The 20,467-nt window shown below is 29.7% G+C and overlaps 4 protein-coding genes across 7 annotated transcripts; 1 reads left to right on the forward strand and 3 right to left on the reverse strand.

Moving 5' to 3' along the window:
- Positions 1 to 1,779: 1,779 nt before the first annotated feature.
- Positions 1,780 to 2,774, forward strand: LOC100796879 (uncharacterized). The gene is made up of 2 exons (XM_003552660.4): positions 1,780 to 2,257; positions 2,346 to 2,774. The coding sequence occupies exons 1-2, from the start codon at positions 2,134 to 2,136 to the stop codon at positions 2,615 to 2,617; spliced, it is 396 nt and encodes a 131-aa protein (XP_003552708.1). The 5' UTR covers positions 1,780 to 2,133; the 3' UTR covers positions 2,618 to 2,774.
- A 3,538-nt stretch (positions 2,775 to 6,312) lies between these two features.
- LOC106797056 (protein ALP1-like) lies at positions 6,313 to 7,665 on the reverse strand. The gene is made up of 2 exons (XM_014770754.2): positions 7,567 to 7,665; positions 6,313 to 7,153 (listed from the first exon to the last, which is right to left on the reverse strand). The coding sequence occupies exons 1-2, from the start codon at positions 7,663 to 7,665 to the stop codon at positions 6,449 to 6,451; spliced, it is 804 nt and encodes a 267-aa protein (XP_014626240.2). The 3' UTR covers positions 6,313 to 6,448.
- Positions 7,666 to 7,848: 183 nt separating this feature from the next.
- LOC100807146 (uncharacterized protein At2g29880) lies at positions 7,849 to 8,990 on the reverse strand. Its single transcript, XM_014770414.2, has 2 exons — positions 8,700 to 8,990; positions 7,849 to 8,605 (listed from the first exon to the last, which is right to left on the reverse strand). Exons 1-2 carry the CDS (start codon positions 8,988 to 8,990, stop codon positions 7,970 to 7,972), a joined length of 927 nt encoding a protein of 308 aa, XP_014625900.2. The 3' UTR covers positions 7,849 to 7,969.
- Positions 8,991 to 14,378: 5,388 nt separating this feature from the next.
- On the reverse strand, positions 14,379 to 20,047 carry LOC100797411 (probable FKBP-type peptidyl-prolyl cis-trans isomerase 7, chloroplastic-like). Of its 4 annotated transcripts, none has more exons than NR_183200.1 (11): positions 19,859 to 20,042; positions 19,745 to 19,781; positions 19,515 to 19,652; positions 19,200 to 19,285; positions 19,039 to 19,075; positions 17,192 to 17,272; positions 17,066 to 17,110; positions 16,151 to 16,206; positions 15,624 to 15,699; positions 15,402 to 15,546; positions 14,379 to 15,300 (listed from the first exon to the last, which is right to left on the reverse strand). NR_183200.1 is itself a non-coding variant. In NM_001254551.3 (11 exons), the coding sequence occupies exons 1-10, from the start codon at positions 19,916 to 19,918 to the stop codon at positions 15,451 to 15,453; spliced, it is 726 nt and encodes a 241-aa protein (NP_001241480.1). In that variant the 5' UTR covers positions 19,919 to 20,042; the 3' UTR covers positions 14,379 to 15,300; positions 15,402 to 15,450. The 4 variants fall into 4 exon arrangements, 2 of the variants coding, with proteins under 2 accessions (NP_001241480.1, XP_006601815.1); NM_001254551.3 differs by having other exon boundaries at positions 19,025 to 19,075; XM_006601752.3 differs by having other exon boundaries at positions 14,824 to 15,300; positions 19,025 to 19,075; positions 19,515 to 19,655; positions 19,859 to 20,047.
- Positions 20,048 to 20,467: the final 420 nt, after the last annotated feature.

Here is a 20,467-nt window from a genome sequence, read left to right on the forward strand (position 1 = left end):
AAATTTTAACTCACGTAATTTTAAATTATAAGATATGATAAGATTCTGAAAATAATAATTGGGCTTTATTTTGTTTTTTTATGTGATAATATGGGCTTTATCTGAATTAGTGAATCTTCAATGGAAAAAAAAAAAAAAAAACCCTGGTTTATGTTTGAGTAATTTGAATATGATCTTAATTTTTTTTATTGCACGATTGTCTAAAAAAAGAAAAAACAGAAATGGCGAGGATTAGCCCTAAACCAAATATGTTCAGTTTTTCTTTTTGCATACAGCAAATTGCTGTACACCCAATACAACATATACAATTCTAATTTTGTCCTTCCCTAATGGATACGGATTACAAATTTATAAATCCAACAGAAATTGATAATCTGGAAGTCCAATACGGAAAAAGTAGAAGAACTCTCAAATAAGTGTTTTTCTTCTTTTTTGTATCCTCTACTAACTTCATCCAAAAAGCATGGTGTAATCTTTTTATATTTTTCAAAATGTTCCACAATCATGCTTTTCAAAAATCATTATAAGTTACACTTGCATATGCATACTTAATGTACATGCAAAGTACAACTAGGTTAAATGATCAGGTGTTAAGCTTCTAGTTGCACGATTAGCACCCATACATAATACAGTTGGTTTTCAGTTTGGCTTTTCACACTAACACATTGAAGCATTATTACTTTAATTCTTCAACATTTTCATGTCTTTTGTTAGTGTATCAAAACTCTAAAAAAATAGGATAAAATCTATAAATTTACTAACTTTAGCATTCTCAAGATAAAACTCAAAAAAAAGTTAAATTCTTATATTTTTAAGTCAAAAGAAGCATCAAAAGAGAATAAATTAGATAATTACTATTTAATTTAAGTGTATAAACTAAGTATGCATAGTAATTATCAACTATCAACATAAAACTAATAAAAAAAACTACCAACATAATATGACATAGTTGATAAATAATTATATTTTTTAAATATGTGAACCAACATAATATGACATAGTTGATAAATAATTATATTTTTTAAATATGTGATTATAATTTCAACCTTCCATATGTTGTGTGTATAAAAAGTATTTTTAGAAAAGATTAATTCTGTAAATGAATCTTCACATACTTTTTGGAATTAGGTTATAACTCTCGTTAAGGAATTCCTTGGACGAAAAATATATAATAACTCATAATAAAGTTAAGTCAACTCCAATTATTCGTTTAATAACATAAAGCATCAATAATGAATTAGTTACATTCCGGTTTGTGCAAGTGTAATATATATATATATATATATTATGTAATTAAAATTTATATATAGTATATTCTTTAGTATATAAATTTTAAAATAAATACAATTTATAATAAAAAGGTCTTTTTAAAAATATATAAATTATATTTTACATTGATAAAGATAAAATTTGATAAACTGAAATAGATAGACCGTTGTAAAAACATCAAGTATACAAATACAAATAAAATGAGAGAATTTTGATAAATTTATTTTACTGGTTACGTGTTCCGAGAGAAGTGTATAAAATGTATCTGAAAAAAAAGAAGAAAGAAAATATTGAGAGTGTTTACTTAAAAGTGTAAAAAGAATCTCTCATTCTCAAAATTGTATTCTAATTTATGATATGGGAATTGATGGGTAATATCTAATTTAAAGAAGAAAACAAATAATTAGTTAATAAAGTAAAGAAGCCGGTCAGTTGGAACAAATCCATGAATAGATAACACCAAAGTCAGGGTTATATACATTTATTAATTGCAACCACGACTTTTCCTACAGCCTTTCCTCCACTCTTAGAATATCATCAAAAACTATTTCTTATCAATCAAGTTCTTTCCCGGCCCTCAAAGCACGGGATTGTATCTTGAATCTTGACCCCTAAAACACCCTTTCTCATGTCCTATCATAGAACTCAAGGTCAAGGGAACCTATAATATAAGGCTAACCAACCCATATAAATATTCCGAAATTTAAGGTACTCCACTACTTTTATAGCACCACCACCACCACCACCCTAGCTTGCTAGTTCTTACCATTTTATTTTATTTTTGTTTCAGAAGTGAGTGATAGTCATTAGTCAGTGATCATATATATTGTAATTAACAAGAACTAAATTAAGGTGCAAAGTGACATGGCTGCTGCTTCTCTCCCTTCTTTCTTCTCCGTACAAGCAAGAGGACCATATCTCAAATTCAAAAGAAGCAATATACGTCGAGGGCCGCAAATAATAAAAGTTCAAAACTATCAAGATGAAGGTGATCATCAATTTCATAATTTAATCTCTTATTCTCTTTTGCATTATTCGTCTCATTATTTGTAATAACCATGATCAATAATCAACAGGGAGATCCACCAACATAGATGCGAATTTAAATGTTCTAAAGAAGAGGATAGAGATGGTGAGGGTGAAGGAGAGATTGGAAAGGTGTTGCAAATCTCAACATGGTTGGAATTATGTCCCAGTTTCTGACCACAGAATAACCAAAGGATCAAACAAAGAGGAGTTCAGCTTAATTGAGTTCACAGGTCTAGTTTGTGGGACTCTTGGTCTTACTTGTTTTGGTGGAACACTCTTCATTTACCTTGTTTCCCTGGTTGTTCATCTGCAATTATGATTTGATATGACGTCCATTTTTTATTTACCATCATAAATATATAGAGCTCGTTATTTCTTTTCTCCATCAATTGTATTGTATGATGGAAATTGTGAGGGGATTTACTAGTGTTTTATTTATTGCTGCCATATTTAATGAATCTGCAAATTTGTTAAAATATATAGTCTTGGCCGCGGTAAAAATAAGAACCGATTTATACACATAATCCACGCGAAGCATGCTGGTTTTCATTGAGTGGTAGGCAAACATGCAGTGAAACAAAGCCTGAGGCTCTTCGTTGCTCAATCCGTGCTTTCAGTTTCTCCTAAAAGAAAGACAAAGAAAAAAACAGAAATAGAAAAACACAACTGATCGAGAAGGGTGATTATTAGATATTATATTTCTTATTTTAGTATTTTATACAAAATTATTTTACCACCATTGACAAAGATGTTCTTTTTTTATATATAGATAAATCCATTGGCAAAGATAAGGAGTAATATACTTGAAAAAAAAAAGATAAGGAGTAATATATATGCTCTGTAAAACACTCGTACTTTAAATTTAAATTACCAAAAAACTATTAAGTGGGAAAAATTGGTAATATCTTAGCATGTGACTGGTAATCCGTAACTGGATCCTTTTTATAAATTATAAACATTGGTTAGGGCATTATTAATTTTCCCTATAATTTTCTTAAAACAAAAAAAAAAAACTAAAATTATCATTATATCAGGAATGCAGTATACCTTCTAAAATAAAGGAATGCAGTATAAGAAGAATAATATAGGAGAATTAACACATCAAAGTACTTAATTGAAAAAATCAGTCTCAACAAACATATATGTCTGACAAAGTAGATATTTCATAGAATTCAAAGTTCTCACAAAATATACATTAAGTCTTTAAAAAATTCATATAATTTAAAAATTAATTAATATTCCATTGCTCTACTATATTTTAACGTATGATATAGTATTAATTTAAAATATTAATAATTTTTTATTATTTAATCACATATCTATAAATGTAAACTTTTTTATGCATGATATATATAAATAATATTCTCAATCGATCTTTGAAAATGTTATATTTTACATGATATCTCTGATTTGGAGAAAAATATTATAATTTTCTTTTTGAAGTCTAATATTTTTAATTTACGAAGAACGGCGATAATATAATTTTTTTTTTTGGTTACATGAGAGAGCCAAACCAAAAACTACAGTCTCTGAAACACATGCCAGTTGCATCAGAATGCAAATGACCAACCAACTCCAAGGGAGCTTCAACCAGCACCTTCAACTGAGTATCAGACCTGGCATCTATATATATCCTTGCAAGTACGAAGGTGTATGTGAAGAACTCTGCAGTCCCGGTTCCTCCTCAACCACTCTTGAATCCTAACCAGCTCGTTGCTATAAACATGAAACTGAGGAATAATATTACTTGCTAACTTTAAACTTAAGACTAGTCTATGCAAATTGTTCAAATTCTTTATTATTGGATCGACCCTAGTGATCACTAATTTAGGACTAATATTTTGATATTCTCTTTCATTTCCATATCTAAATAATAAAATCCAGGAAAAAATGGTATTAGTTACTGTATTTTTACACCTAACATTTTAGTCTTTAAACTTTTAAAATAAATATTTTTAGTTCTTCAAAACAGACACTGTTAATACTATTTCTTATGTGGTGTTTATTTTATTGGATTAAAAATATTTATTTTTAAAAGTTCAGATACCAAAATGTTCAATAGCGATTAAAACTAAATTTTTTACAAAATAGATGACTAAATCCTTTGTCCTTAAATCAATGAATGATCCAAAAACTAATACAAACTTAGAAAGTCTATCATACGGTCCAACTATTTTTAAAAGAAAAATATTTGATACATGATCACAAAAAGAAAAACATGAATTGTGTGTGGCAGTGATAATGGATCTATCTCTTTTTTTTTCTTTTATTAATTTCCTCCAATCAAACATATAATTAGAGTCATCGTTAAAGAATTAAAATATTTTTTATGAAAAAATATTGCTGCCATTGATTCCTTAGTTAGCACGAGAGAGTTTTCGGGTTCATAATTCATAAATCACGGTATAAAGTATTGCTGTCATTGAATTCCTTAATTAGTATAAAAAAATGACGGTATCTAATCTTTCGTATATGGTTATTTTGTTCAATTCAGAATTTTGTTCCTCCTTTCATTTTAGAACAGAGATATTTGATCCTTTCTTTTAAAACATTTCGATTTTAGTCTCCACAATTCAAAACAGAAACAAATATTTGATCCTTTTATTTTAAAAAATTCACAAATTTGATTCCCATATTTTTTTTAAAAATATGTAATTTTAGTTCAATTTTTATTTTTAAAATAATTTAAAAAAAAGCTATATATGTCGAAACATACACTTCATATTATGACGTATAACATGTATTCACGTATTAATACTTTTCTGTACGGGTCATTTGCTATAATCCCAACAAAAATGATATCAAATTAATGTTTAAATAAAGACAAAAGTTATAAGATTAATTATATGAACCGCGTTCGAAAAGACGCCATAATTTAAAACGTGCAACCAGCTAATAAAGTGTTTTCTTTCTTCTTCTAGGGGCAAGGCAACGCCGTTCCTTTACTTATATGGCCATATATAAACGACAATTTTTAGGTATTTCTCTTCTTTAATGGTTCATGGGTCCTTTGTTAGTAGGTAGTAGCCATATATAAACGACAATGTTCCCTTCTTTAATGACTCCTTTCTAATTAACAAGACTACAAGAGAGAGAGAGAGAGAGAGAGAGAGAGAGAGAGAGAGAGAGAGAGAGAGAGAGAGAGAGAGAGAGAGAGAGAGAGAGAGAGAGAGAGAGAGAGAGAGAAAATAGAAAGAAAAACTAGTTTTATACATGCATCGATCTCCTTAACGTTGAGGATTTGATTGCGCAAAATGGCCAAAGAAATAGATACTCGATAGAATGTAACTTTAATCATTCTTAATGAGAATCAAGGGTTTTAATTTTAATTTTTTTTGTATTCTGTTTATCTTTATTTATTTAACATTTTTTCCCTCCTTTTATTACTTTCTTTCATTTTCATCGTATCATATATCAAATCTCTTACTTTTCTCAATCCTTTTTTCTTTTTCTATAAGAATCTTTTCCTTTAGTCACCTGATACTACAAAGGGCCCTTTAGACAAAAATTATTGCATAGTTAACAAAGTACAGCAGGACATTGCCTACATAAAGTGATTCACGTGATAATCGATCCTTAACGTGGTTGACCAAGTCCGATGGATACTTCCATGGCTAGCTTTAAGAATGTTTTGTTTCTGTGGCCAGTCTGTTATGGACGTTGGACAAAATATTCTCACTCTTATTTCTTGTTATATTTTTTCTTACATACGTATATAGTCTTACTTTGATAATTTTGATATGTCAACACTAAGGGGGTGTATTGGATTGAGATTTTGAGAGAATATTTTGACAAAAACAATCTTGAAGATTTTAAAAGATTATGTGGGATTGTATTGATTTTGTGGGATTTTAAAAGATTTTTTTTAAAAGACTTTTTACAATCAGGATTCTTAACCCAAGATTTTAATGGATTTCTAACACAGATTTTTAAGATTTCAAAGTACTTTATGGATTTTTAAGATTTTGAAAGATTAATACATTTTAAACAAAAAAATAATGGAAGTTACAAAAGTGAATGAAAAAGATGATAAATAAATTATAATGTTTGAATAAAGAAAATAAAAACGATAGAAATTTTAAACCTTTTAATAACAAAGTCATTATTGCCTAAAAAAATAATAACAAAGTGATTCTCACTTCATGTTCGCCTAATTATTAGCATTTCTCCACATATCTGAACCTATATTAGTCCTCCATATATTAACATCTTCTCGTTCCTGCTCTTGTGTTTGAACAATGGGTTCATGATCATTGTCTTCGTAATTTGGTAACACTGAAGATGAAGATGAAGATGAAGACTCGTCAGTAGGTTCCACTGGAAATTCATCAGAACGACATTCTTTGCGAAGAAAATTATGAAGTGCTGCACATGCCAACACAAGCTCTGCTTGTGTTTTAAATAGAAATGGAGGTGCTGACTTAAAAATTGTGAACCGCGATTTAAAAATACCAAATATCCTCTCAATCACATTCCTTAAGGATGCATGCCGAAGATTAAATAATTCCTTTTCATTTTCAGGGTCATTACCGTGACCTGCAAAATCTTGTAGATGATATCGTACACCTCGATATGGGGCTAAAAATTTGCGTCGATTAGGAAATCCACAATCCACCAGATAATACTTACCTTGGGGCACTTTAAGTTCATTCTTCCTTGCCAAAGCATCACTTAACACCTTGGAATCATGTGCTGAACCCTCCCACCCGCTAAGAACGTACATGAATTCCAAATCAAAGTTACAAGCAGCTAATACATTTTGTGATATATTTCCATGACGATCACGATAACTGCTTACATCTCGTCCTTTTACTGATGCGGGAATATGTGTACCATCAATAGCTCCAATGCAATCCTAAAGTGTGTGTATCAATAATCATAAATATTATTATAATAATCACAATTATAATTAGAATTTTGTTATAATTAGATAATGATCACATACCTTAAAATAAGGATAAAACCTTGTGCACAATATCGAGTGTTCTGGCCGACAATCTGTAGGAATGATGCAAGCATTTCTTCAACACAAATAAATCTTGTATCCTCCAAAGGTGTTTTTTCTCTTATAATCGTACACAACTTTCGAAATACATCAGGATACATCCTATATACATGTCGAAAGATTGCAGGATCATCGTTTAATGCTTTGTGTATATAGTCATATCCCCGACTAGTAATTTGTCGTCGAGTTAATGGACGTTCAATATGTTCACCACGCATCATATTCAAAAACTGATTTAATATATCTATTAAAGCATAAATTGCCATCACATATGTGTATGTGGCTTCATAAAATTCTTCATTTGTTTCCTCGTCATCTATATCTTCATCATTTGTATCTTCATTATATATATCTCCATCCATTTCTTCGTTCTTTATGTCATGGTCATAGTTATAAGTCAATATCAAAGTTAATACAAATTCATATATAAAATAAATATAACTAAAGTTTAACCACAACAATTTCACAAAATATATAACCTAAATACTTCAACCATAATAGTTCGACCAAAAAACAAACCAAATATTTCAACCATAATAGTTCGACCAAAAAACAAACCAAATACTTCAACCAAAATAGAGACCCAAAAGATATAGTTCAACAAACTCACGATGTTTAAAATAATATGTTAATAATAGATGATCAAAATATTAATTATTCCCTAACTTAAAGTTTATCCAAGATGAGCGTTCTTCCGGTGACATCTTCAAGAAAAAAATCATTTTTTGCTTTAGTATTTAACAATTCAGCTGTCTTGAAACGCGTTATGTCATCCAAATTTGGAATTTCTTTTATAACATCCCAAATAATACCCTCGAGCTCTCTATCTCTATCTCTATCTTTTTCTCTTTTCTCCATCATGTTGGATATTTTTTCAAAATTCACAGCAATAGTCCCAATGCCAACAGAAAGATTTTCCAGAACGTTGCCTTGATTGTTGATCCCAACAGCGCTTGAACTCCCTCCATACTCGGATCTCCTTCGCTTGTGACAGTTTTGTTTTTCTATGGGAACCTCTGAATCTAAAGGGGGGTGGGATGGTGGACTTGGTTGGTTTGGTGATGGAGGCTGATATGCTGGTTCATAGTTATTTGGTGTTATGAATGTATCACTATTAAGATCATATGAAAATTCTTCTATCCCAACAGTTCTATTTTCTGGCTCAAAAGTTGTTGCATCAGTATCATCTGGATCGACTGATATAGAATTATTCCCGCTAGAAACTCCATCCCCAACAACGATCTTCAAATACTCATAATCAACCATACTTTTTCCTCGAAGTTTGCTGTGACTTGGGTGGGACTAAAAAAAAAATCATTGTTAATATACTACAAATATTATAATTTACTAAATTTATAACTATTAATATATTTAAAAGATTATGAACTTAGCTCACCTTTAAGTAATCTTTCCATACATCCTCATGAGCAGTGAAAGTTTTTCCAATTGGGTCCCATCCAAAGCCAGAGTTGTTGCGCATAAGGGTTGACATCATGTTATACTGGTTTCGAAACCACTTCATCCGACTCAAATAATGACTATAAGTTTTAGGGAATTTAGTTTTTGCATTGAGTTGAGGAAGTATTATTCGTTCTACATTTTGTTTGCTAAGTGACCCATTGGCATCACGCAATCCCCTATTCATAGCATCCATCAAGAGGTGCAACAACTCATTGGTATCCTCCATAGTCCAAGATACATAATTATCTTTGTCTCTACTCTTTCCTTTGTTATTTTCTTGTGAATCCCCCATTTGATCGCTAATATATATATAAGAAACTAGTTATTTGACAAAAATGGTTATTGTTTCCTAATTGTCAAAAGTATAGTGACTATATCCCGAATAATATACAATTCAATAGAAAAACCAATAAAAAACTACCTAATAATAAAATAAGGGTCATGCTAACATGCGCACTTAGGGCACATGTTAAGGATACTTCCAATAGTAACTATGTCTTAAAAACAACAATTTTTGACTTTTAAAAAAGTAAATTGCACAACTTTCAATACAAAATTTCTATACATAATACACTAACAAGTGTCTTAAGGGCACATGTTAGCATTTTCCATAAAAATAATACTCATATATCATAAAATCATTTTAAAAAAAACTATTAACAAAATAACAATAATAATAACACAATAACAATTAAAAAATTATTAACACAATAATAATAATAATAACACGCTGTCAAAAAAATAATAATAACACATTAATAATTAACATTTTAATAATAACACAAGAAAATAATAATAATAATAATGGACGTTGTAAAAAAACAAGTTGAAGAAACAGAAAAAAAAAAGAGTTTTTTATTTTGATTTGCATATACAGTACTAAAAAAAAAGCAATATGAAATCTTGATGTATATCAATTGTCATTCTTTTGATGCATATTCTTTGCCTGGACGTTGAAAACAATATGAATACGAAATCTTGAAGCATATACAGCACCCTTTTCTTTTGATTTGCGTAATATACATATAGTATGAACAATATTGACTATCGATTGCCATTAAAAAAATAGGTAAAATTGATTGAAAAGTTGTAAGAGAATGAACCTGGTAGTGGTTTGTGTCTTGTTCGGCAGGAGAAGAAAAAGTCTTTGGAAGATTATGAAAAGTCTCAAGGGTTTAGGTGAGATTGTTGGAGGAGTATTTTATGTGTATTTCTAACTAAAAAGTCTCTCAAAATCCATTCCACAAAAGAATCCATCAAAATCTATTTACTTTTGAATACCAAAAGACATTTTAAAAGTGGTAAGAAATCTCAATTGAATACCAACAGATTTTGTTGCCCTGAAAAAAAAATCTTTATTGTCTTAATTGAATACCACAAGATTTATTTATATTTTATAAAAATCTTGATTGAATACCACAAGACTTTTTAATCATAAAAAAGTCTTTTAAAATCATTTGAAATCTTAATCCAATACAGCCCCCTAAGTATAAATTTTAAAACTTATAAATGAACTTTAGTAACTTAGTCAAAATAAATAAATTATTATCAACCACTGATATTATTTTTATTAGTATTACAATTATATTACAATTTTTTTAGATTTAAATGTTTTTAATAATTATAAAAACTTTTAATTTTATAATTTATAAAATGCAAGTAGGCTGGGGTTGATGATGTGTTGAAGCTAGAGCATGATGCGCACCGTTGAGAAAAAGGGAACATGATGCGCACGAAGGAGATAGAAATAACGTGAAATAAGAGAGAGAAATAAAATATCTTGTTTTTTTTAATTTAAGTATTAAAGTACTGTAATATCTTTATAACAAATAAAATAATGATTTTTTGGTCTTAAATATTTTGATATTCATTGTTAATGCTCTCAACTGAAAATAAAATATGTTAGCATTAACAATTCCCATATATATATAAATAATCAGAATTAAAAACTATTTAGCGATCATGTGATTACTTAATATATATGTGTGTATGTATATTCCAAATTTAAAGTGCATGTACATTAGTGAATTTTATATATAAGCATTTACACATACTAATATACATACACTTAATTTTAACTATTTAGCGATGATTTTTGGGTAACTAGCTGGCCAATATATGAGATGATAATATCATAATAAGATGATTGCACGATGACAGTTAGTAACATTACACAGTGGCATGAGAATAACAACTGTGCCAACAAATTAATGGATGTTTTGTGACCCATTGACACTTGGTAGCTGCATGCAGATGCGCATCTTGAATTGAAAAGAATCCCCCAATGCATTGGTACGTTATGTGGTATGAACACAATAATGTTTCTTTGTCGTATTTTTCTTGTTCTCTATTGTCTTTGAAGTTTAAGCCCCTTCGCTTAAAAAATGACTGTGGTGTCTTGACTTGATGCAGCAGACATAACTGCATTAATATTCGATCGTATTAGGCTCCAACAACACTTGGGAATCTGGGATTAAAGTGGATTTGGAAATTTAAGACATCTATGGTTATGATTTAACTATCTCAAATTAAGACCATCTGGACCAACTTTAACTCCTTCAAAGATAGATTTAATTTTGATTAAAATGCGAAAAACTACTTTCTCTCTCTCTCTCTATATATATATATATATATATATTTGTTAATGTTAGAATGATTATGTTATAACTTCGATTATTTTAAAATATTCTTAAGGTATAATTTATTAACGAATTCCTTCTAAAATATAAAGGAGACGGCATGTTAGTACATTAATTTTCAAAAGATAATTAAAGATATAACTTCTCTTTTTGATTATAAAGATATAACTTGTTAGTGTACGCGTTACAAAATATAAATAATTGCACATTTTATATATATATATATATATATATATATATATATATATATATATATATATATATATTGTTTTTTAGTTGGACTTTGTAATTAAGTTAATTATAACTAACAATTTCTTAGATGATATAATTTGTTAATGTATTTCAATTAAAATTAAGTGTATATATGTATATTAGTATATGTAAATGCTTATATATAAAATTCACTAATGTACATGCACTTTAAATTTGGAATATATATATATATATATATATATATATATATATATATATATATATATATATATATATATAAAGTAATCACATGATCGCTAAATAGTTTTTAATTCTGATTATTTATATATATGGGAATTGTTAATGCTAACATATTTTATTTTCAGTTGAGAGCATTAACAATGGATATCAAAATATTTAAGACCAAAAAATCATTATTTTATTTGTTATAAAGATATTACAGTACTTTAATACTTTAATTAAAAAAAACAAGATATTTTATTTCTCTCTCTTATTTCACGTTATTTCTATCTCCTTCGTGCGCATCATGTTCCCTTATGTTTTCTCAACTGTGCGCATCATGCTCTTGCTTCAACACCATCAACCCCAGCCTACTTGCATTTGTTGATTGCAACTTCAGTGCTTAGTGTATATATATATATATATATAGCATAATTATATTAATGAAGATAGAGACCAAAACTTAGAAAATACAAGTGAGGTAGGATCGATGTTAGAAGAAGACATAAATCTAATAATTTTTAAACACCAAAAAACACTATCCAAACTATATTATCAATGATCAACTGTCCAACCTTTTACTAAAAGAAAGAAATCAGAATAATTTCAAAAGTTTTAATGCAAATAACATCTATGAATAAAATATAGATGCTTAAACGGAATACAATATCATAAATACACTCAAGTATATATATAACAACTTTTTGTATAAATACTTACTAATAATTTATCAATATCTAATTTAGTTTATGTATTTTGTTATTTCCTCTTCAATCAATTGAAATTTTTTATTAGAGACAATTCTATCCAAACTAAATAAGATTATTTAACCTATAAAGTTTTTTTTGAAGGATTTAATGCAATTATATATTCAAGTCTCAAATGGAGACTACTAGTTATTGAAACAATCTTACATAACTTGATTTACACACTTGATAATTAGTCAATATGTAATTTAATTACATGTATCAATTATCATAAAAACCTTTTGATTTAACATACCCTCTATTCAATTGTATGTATATATGATATTAAAAAGAGCAAAATACACTCACACTCGTTCGTTGAATTTTTTCAAATTACATATAAAATCACTTTTTTTTTTCTATTCCTACACTAATTTTCTTATTGATTGAAAATATTAGATTGAGACTCGTTATATATTATATTAGTACTCTCTACAAGGGAAGTTAATTGTGATGGTTAAAATAACATATAATGACTGTAATTTTACACAACATCATGGGTGATTAATGTAAATTTCTCTATTAAAAATTATGCGAGTAGTTTAATGAGTTGAATTTGTATGTCTCAGTTTAGTTACTAAGAATCAAATTCATATTTCATGGAGATATTTGATTTTTTTTAAGTGTTTGAATTTTGTTATTAATATAAGAATTTTGTTATTAATATAAGAATTTTGTTAATAATAATAATTTATAAATATCTTTATAATAGTAAGTATTTATAAAGTTTAGAAACTTGCTCTAATCCTATGAGTCACAAGACTTAATTTACCTAAACGTTTATTAAAAAAATGGTCAAGTTTTTTTTTTTATGATTTTATTACTTTTCAAAACATTGTCCAATCACTTTGTTTAATCATTTCTTGCCTCGATCTGTCATGGCATGAAGATTCACCTAATGCAATCACAGGTCGCATGTCGTCTTTCAATAGTTAATCCAGAATTTGTTGAAAAAGACGAATTTGGTAACGTTATGCGGCACGAGCGGAACCGCGTAATTTTGGAGCTATGCTTTAGTAAATTAAAATATTATCCTTCAGATAATATATATATATATATATATATATATATATATATATATATATATATATATATATATATATATATATATATATATATATATATATATATATATATATATATATATATATATATATATATATATTATCATTCAATCTGTTTATCAATTTTTATCGGAATCCCTACATTGCGATTCTCGATCTTACCGAATCCATATTATTTATGTTTAAATTTTGCCTTTTTTTATGCTTTCATTTTTATGTTATTTTATTTTACAATGTCCAAGATTTGAATTCAGAACCTTATGCAATTTATCCAAACCCTTCAATGTAAACCGATGCTAATGAGTTATTTTTTCATGCTTTAATTAGTTTATGTCAAATGTTTATTTTTTATTAAAAAAAACTTATTGCATTTCATTCAAAATATGATCATGGATACTAGTTGGAATAAAAATATGCAGTGAATAACAGAGAAGCATAATGCCCTTGCAAAGATGTGGACAACATGATTGATTTGTCGGCTAATAAAACTAATCTTATAGATCAAATGTTTTAAAAACTAATAATCCAAAACTTAATAGTATGAACATTATAAATTATATTAAAAAAATTAATTAAGAAATTTGTTAATGTTTGGTTAATCGTTGAAAGAGTACTTTTGAATGCTAAACATAGTTTGGTTATCCTCAAAACTATGTTTGCACACTAAAATTTTATCAGAAAACTCAATTTTGTAGTAATAAAACTGAGTTATTATTGAAAAATCAATTACTAACTTATGTTTAACTCAGTCAAGTTTACAAGCTTTAATCTAAACACGCATTTAGTGTTTAGAATAAATATGTTAGCAAATATAGCAAGTTGTTGCAACTACAGTATTTTTCTTTTCCTAAATCTATAAGCTTGCCATTAAAATCAATCTTGTGTATCTATCAAAACTCGTTTGAACTGGAGCTGGTTTCTCCTTTTCCCGAGGTTAACTAGAATATCATGGTCGTTGGCCTGAAAGGAAAAGTGTTGCTAAAAAATATGCATAGGGATTATTCTTCTATAAATTAATAAGACTGTTTGGCATTGACATGACTTTATTAATTCAATTTATGACATAAATCAGACAGGAAATTGGAGCAATAAAGTTACTTATCCAGAATGTTGAAGCACCTCAAGTACAATTTTGATGCCCAGATTTAGCACTATTGTTTTATCTTGATATTCAAGTGTAATGGGAAAATCACCCAGTTTCACTGATTTATGTTTGTTTCTCATATTACAATGATTATTGCTGCTTGAAAGCGAAGAAGTATACAAGGGAAAATGTCTAAGGCTGAACACAAGTTGTGATGGTAACACTAACACTTTATCTACAACAATAGCTATTAGAAAAGTTATTACGTTGCAGTCACAGTCTTTTTCTGCTAACTATTACTAATTTCTAATTGATCATATGATGCTCCATCCCATGTACTTACAGTGTCATACAGTATATTCAAGTTTGCAATAGTTCAGGGAGAATTGCTTTGAATGCTTCATATGTTACTATTACTGAAGAAACCAACAACGAAGACCACAAAATACTTAAAATCTCATAGCATCTATTCCCGAGGTCATTTGACACAAGCATCTAATATCAATATTAACAAAATTTCTACAGGACAGTTGTTTGCATGTATCCTCTCATCCTCTGTAAATAAGTAGACCTACAACCAAAACACAAGTTACTAAAAATAACAATAACTCAATAAGGCATTAAAAATTTAAGTCAATTGTGGCTCTTAATGCTTACGACAGGGAAACTAACCTCAACATTCCGACGGTGATATTTGACAGTCAATTCAAAATTTGATCAATCAGTTTGGAATAATCTTCAACAGCTCAATATCAAACAAGAGAGTCTTGTCTATCAACCCCTGATTCCTCAACACAAAATCCAAGGCTCGTTGGCCCTGTAAAAATATATTTGGATTGCATCTTTCTCATAATCCATTCAGATAGTGGAAGAACATAGATATTCACTTCTTACCGAGAATGTTGTTGGTCTTGGGCCACTCTTATTGAAATCATTCTCAGGATATCCAAGTTCCGGGGGAACAATTATCCTACATCATTGACAAACATAATGAAATTTGCATATCTCTCCCTATACATTTCTTCCATAGTATATGTACATGAACCCAAAATACATTTGCCTAAGTTTTCTATCATATTCATATTTTTTAAGGATTAAAATGATTTAAATAGAAGATTCCGAACCAAATATTCCAAGTGATTCATACTTTTAACTTATGAAAGTCAGGATGTTAAGTTCCCCAGATTCAGAGTTAGAATTGATAGGAGTTGCAGTTCAATAAAATAATAATATGACTCATGGACATCCAACTGCTAATTGTAGGTGTGATATGCATGGCGCTATTTTCCAATTACATTTTATTCGAAATACTATTCTTCACCAAAGAAATAAATTTCAGACTATTGTAATGACACGAAAGAACTTGTTCATAACACAACTCTAGAATGCATCAAATATTTCTAGCAATATAGATGCAACACCTTCTAATGCCCCCAAGAGCCATGCCCGAAACAGCCTCTTCAAAAGCTGGTATTACCTGAACATCAAAGTACATAGAGATCTGTCTTCAAAACAGAGTTGCAGAACCCAAAAAATAGAACACAATTGAGCACTTAATATGTTCTCGGCATCCATCGATAATGTCCATTGGCAATTTTAAAGTGAAGCATTACATCAAGAAGCATGATGTAGGGGATATAACTAAGAAGTATTTCAAGGTAAAAAAAGGAATTATTGTTCCAACCAAGAATCTGTTTGCTTTGATAAGGGAGAGGGATAATTTTAGTGAATTAACAATTGTGATGAATTCAGTTGAAAACAAGTACACAAAAACTTGTATGGCACCCGCATGAAACATCTTGTGGACAAGGGAAGACAATGCCCAAGCAGGGTTTAATCCCACAGGCCACAGTCAAAGGGCACAGGACACCTTGTGGTATAGCCAAAAAAGCATGCTATATCCATCACTCATAATTTTGTTATAAAAGTGGAACCAAACAATACCATCACAGGATGTTGTTCAGGAGTAGTACATGCATGGAAGAGTAAAAATAAAACAGAAACACAAGGAGCTGACACTTATTTTCACAAAAGGGGTTTCAGTTAAGATCCTTCTTTTACATCATATCGGTTACCAAGGAGAAAATTCTACAACCCCATTTCCAGTGGTGGAAATGCAAAATTAATAAAAGAACATAAAATTAAAACTAATTTGCAAAAGAAATAGTATTTTAATCCAGGTAACCCTAAATAGTTATGACCCTCTTGCATCCTGGATCACTTTGTTCACACGTAGCAACAAACATTGTTCATGAAATAGCATTCACAATGTATAACAAAGATCCTAGTCAAGTTGCAAGGAACTAGTTTAATCATTAAATGATGAGATTTCTCACCTCATTATAACCTATTTTGAATTTGAAAAAGTCCTTGTCATCGCCCTGCATGATATAAAAATAGCACAACAGGTGTGTAATAATCAATCACTCCGTATCAAGTTAGAAGATTCAAAGCATTCATACCTCAAAGGAACCACCCTTGGTTTTATTCCGTGCTTCAAATATGCGGCCATAATAACCTATGGTGTAGCCATCCCAGTCTACCTAAAGAAATTGGAAGACCAAAGTTGCTTCACTTATTTTAATTTGACGGGAGAACAGTAGTGTCAAGAACAGGATGTGGATCCCTTGCAGTTGTAAAAGTAATTGCAGGGTGTGCAGTTGCAAATCTCACCATTCAAAATTATTCTACACTAACTTTCTATCCATATTTTATTAAACTCAATAAATTTTAAGGGTTTATATTTGTTTAGACTCCACTTGGAGAAATGCAAGCTACTCTTGTTTCTTCACTTAAGTTGTCAAATCTGTCCAAAAGCTATCCCATACAAAATCTGTTTAAATTTGTTTAAATTACTTTCTCATAGTTTCTCTCTATGTTGATGACCTTTTAGTAACTAGAGATGATGCAAGGCTAGTTGAGGAGTTCAAGCAAGAAATGATGCAAGCTTTTGAAATGACTAATCTTGGTCTCATGACTTATTTTCTTGGAATTGAGATCAAGCAAAGTCAGAACAAAGTGTTAATCTGTCAAAGGAAATATGCAAAAGAAATTTTGAAGAAGTTTCAAATGGAGGAATGCAAATCTGTTAGCACACCAATGAATCAAAAGGAGAAGTTCAACAAGGTAGACGGTGCTGATAAAATTGATGAAGGATATTATAGGAGCTTGATTGGATGTCTAATGTATCTCACTGCAACAAGGCCAGACATTCTATTTGCTATAAGTCTCTTGTCTCGTTTTATGCATTGTGCAAGTGAAATGCATTTAAAAGCAGCAAAGAGAATATTGAGGTATGTTAAGGGCACTATTGATTATGGTGTCAAATTTGAGAAGTGTCAAGAATTCAAGTTGTATGAATTCTTTGATAGTGATTGGGCTGGATCCGTTGATGACATGAAGAGCACTTCAGGATACTGTTTCAGCCTAGGCTCAGGAGTTTTCTCATGGTGCACAAAGAAGCAAGAGATTGTAGCACAATCCACTGCAGAGGCTGAATTCATAGCAGCAACAGCAGCGGTAAATCAAGCTTTATGGCTGAAGAAGATTCTATGTGATTTACTTTTGTAGCTGAAGATCAAAACTGGAATTTTTGTTGACAATCAGTCAGCCATTGCTATTGCAAACAATCCAGTGTGTCATGGGAAGACTAAACATTTCAACATCAAGCTCTATTTTTTGAGAGAGATGTAGCAAAGTGGAGAAGTAAACTTAATTTATTGCAAGTCTGCAGATCAACTGACTGACATGTTTACAAAGTCACTGCCTATCAACAAATTTGAACTCTTAAGGCAAAGAATTGGAGTTTGCAGTTCCTAAAGCAAGGAGGAGTGTTTAAATTTGTTTAAATTACTTTTGTAACTGCATATTTTGTTTGTTTTTCTTTGTTTCAGTTATGGAGTTAGCCTAGTCAACAAGTGGTTCCTATACTTTAGGAGCAAGTCAGTTTTAATTTTCTGTTTTGCTGAAATCTTGTTATTTAATTAGTTTCTGTTTTGTTATTTATTGTATTGCTGCTCAGAACAATTTGATTAAGAATAAAATCATTTTATTTCCTCCACATACGTATTGTCTATCTTCTTCTTTGTTTATTATATTTTTTCTGTTATAAAACTTACAAAATCCCAGTGAACCAAGAAAGTTTACTATCTAGACTCTAGAGAACCAAAGAAATTTTGAACCTGAGAATCCTTTAACAGTCCATTACCTGGCTATATCAGACTTCGAATTTCCAACCAGTCAACCGTAACAAAAGAATTAAATAAAGAAAATGTAGAAACAATTATGTGCATTACCACTACTGTCTCACCCATCTTGGGTTTGGGGCCATTCCCAGGTCGCAAGTCCTGCATTCTTGATGTACATAAATTAATTAAAACATTAATAATGGAAAACATGCTTAATCAACCCATAAAATACTATTTACAACAACCACTACTACCACTACTACTACCACTACTACTACATCACCTTATATTGGAGTCCTGATTCAGTTTCAGTGTAGTCTGGGTATCGCATTTTTGTCTTGCCATAATCCTTCCCTCTAAGCGCTGGCACTGTATTCACAAACTATGCATCACATTGCAAGTCTTAGTAGCTATGATTTTTCTTATTTTATACTTTCTACATCAATATGTGGCTCAACACAACACAATACAAGAGTGTCATATTTATCATTATAACATAAACAATTAAACATAACATGCAATGGTAAATATCATCATCACCAAAGACACAATGGCGTCATATTCATAAATGAAAATTGAGATGTTTATAGAGAATTACTATCGGCGAATTCAGCTGCCAAACTGACTCCGCTGACTGAATTGCTGCACAAGGTTCCGGCAACGATGGCGGCGGAAGATAGAAGCATCTTTCTTCGTTGGAACGATGGCGCGCAACAACAACTTTGACTCCTGCTGCCTGCTAAGTAACAAGTAGTAGAAATGAGAAAGAGAATGGAGCATAGTACTAATAAGACATAACAGGAACGAAAATTGAAGGCAGTGTCGCACCAGAGGAGGAAGAAGAATCAGAGATTTTCTTGGGGTCCTGGGAGAAATCAAAATCATTGGTGAGTGCGGCAACGGAAATAGGAAAATGAATGAATGTATGAAGAAATTACGTACCAGAGATTGAGATTTGGGGAGGGAAACAGAAGTGAGAGATAAGGACGAAATTGATGCCATAGCAAAGACTGGAGAATTGGGATTTGGATTTGGATTTGAGGTGAGTGGAGGAGAGAGAATACGTCGTTCGTTCCTTGCCTCTCTCTCTCTTCAAGACTAAAGAGTTAGGCTTCAATTATGCTATGTTTTCCTCTCACCGTTCAAAATCTCTTAAATTGTTTTATTAAAATAAAAAAAAAAGTGTTTGTCATGAACTATACAAAAAATCTAATTAAAAATATAGTTATTTATATTATTATTATGTATTTATATTATATATAGTTTAAAATTATTTATCATTTCATTAATAATTTTAATTTAGCACAAGTTATAATTTTATAATATAAATTAATATCGCTTATAAGATTTTATATATGTATATATATATATATATATATATATATATATATATATATATATATATCTTCATTTTATCTAAATTTTGATACGTGTAGTTACCAAAATAATATTACATAACTCAATGAATAAATTCATTAAGTTTGTATTTAAAAAAAATCTATTAATTACAATAACAGTGAAACGTGTTTTCAGTTTCTGTAAATAGAGATG

The sequence above is a fragment of the Glycine max genome, chromosome 18 (genome assembly GCF_000004515.6).
Source record: "Glycine max cultivar Williams 82 chromosome 18, Glycine_max_v4.0, whole genome shotgun sequence".
NCBI classification, from domain to species: Eukaryota; Viridiplantae; Streptophyta; class Magnoliopsida; order Fabales; family Fabaceae; genus Glycine; species Glycine max.